General features: G+C 58.0%; 1 protein-coding gene across 2 annotated transcripts in view; it reads right to left on the bottom strand.

Annotated features, from left to right (window-relative positions):
• The window catches only part of STRN4 (striatin 4), a 17,184-nt gene that overhangs the window by 8,315 nt on the left and 7,680 nt on the right, over positions 1 to 1,189 (bottom strand). For both annotated transcript variants that reach the window (XM_013006664.2, XM_013006663.2), the window contains exon 6: positions 32 to 188. In XM_013006664.2, coding sequence (XP_012862118.1) covers positions 32 to 188 — 157 coding nt within the window. The remainder of the gene's footprint in view (positions 1 to 31; positions 189 to 1,189) is intronic.

Here is a 1,189-nt window from a genome sequence, read left to right as displayed (position 1 = left end):
CCCCCGCACAGAAGACAGACTCCAGACTCACCCAGTTCGTGGTGGTTCCCGTCTCCGGTACAACGCCGGGGGTCTGGGGACCCTTCCCCTTCCTCCCCGGAGCCCAGGAAGTCAAACTCGTTGATGGCGTCCTCTGAGTCATCCTCTTCGTCCTCGTCCTCCATCTCGGGCAGGGCCTTGGAGGGGAGCTGCGCAGAGAAGGGCTGGTCAGAGGCCAAGCCCTCCTGGAGCCCCAAGACGGATCCAAGTAACCAGACCTGGGCCTCAGCCTCACACTGCTGACCCATGCAGTCCCACAGGCGGCTAAGGTGCTCCCCCTGCTGGGGGCCTGTGAAGTGCCCTCCTCCTGGGGGCGGGGCCTATTAAGGCCCCAACTGTGGGCTTTGCTGCGGTGGGTCTCATAGGGTCCCCTAAGGGACCCTGGGGGTGTAATGGTTGCGTCTATGGCTGCTACTGCACAGTTAGCAGTTCAAAACTACCAGCAGATCCATGGAAGACGAGGCTTTATACTCCTGTAAAGAGTTGCAGTCTGTGAACCCACAGAGGCAGTTCTACCTTGTCCTACAGGGTTACAGTGAATCGCAACAGACTGACGGCAGGGTTTGGAAGGAGACCTGGAAGCGTGGCAGGGCGTGCATGGAGCTCCTAACCCACCACAAGGGCAGTGGTTCGAGCCTGGTAGGGAAATGAGGCAGGCTGCCCAGGTAAAGAGTCACAGTCTTGGAAAGCCAGAGGGGCAGTGCTACTCTGTCCTACAGGGCTGCTCTGAGTCGGAATCGTGACTTTCTAAGTTTAAGGACATCCTTGAGAACTGGTTCAGGAGTGGGGCTGGACATCTGTCTCTCCCTTCAGGCTCCCAGCCCTCCTCCAGCCCCCTTCTCCCTAGCAGACCCCCTCAGGAAGAAGAGCCAGTGAAGGGTGGATGGGTGGTGGATGGTGTGTGTGTGTGTGTGTGTGTGTGTGTGTGTGTGTATAAATGAGCACATGCATGTGTACCATAAAAACGAGAAAACAAAAATTTTAAAAGCAGCCAAACCAGTCGCCATCAAGGCAATTCACACCCCCAGCACCCCTGCAGGGCTGGGCAGAGCTGTGCCAGGGTCCCAGAGGCTGTATCACCTCCATTTTCTCCTGCGGGAGGAGCTGGTGGGCCCTAAGGACCTACGAGCTGGCAGCCGCGCTAAACACC

This window comes from Echinops telfairi, unplaced genomic scaffold, assembly GCF_000313985.2.
Source record: "Echinops telfairi isolate 266 unplaced genomic scaffold, ASM31398v2 ScPeMD7_655;HRSCAF=1070, whole genome shotgun sequence".
In the NCBI taxonomy this organism is placed as follows: Eukaryota; Metazoa; Chordata; class Mammalia; order Afrosoricida; family Tenrecidae; genus Echinops; species Echinops telfairi.
Note: the sequence above shows the minus strand (reverse complement) of the source record. Positions and strands in the feature narration are given on the sequence as shown.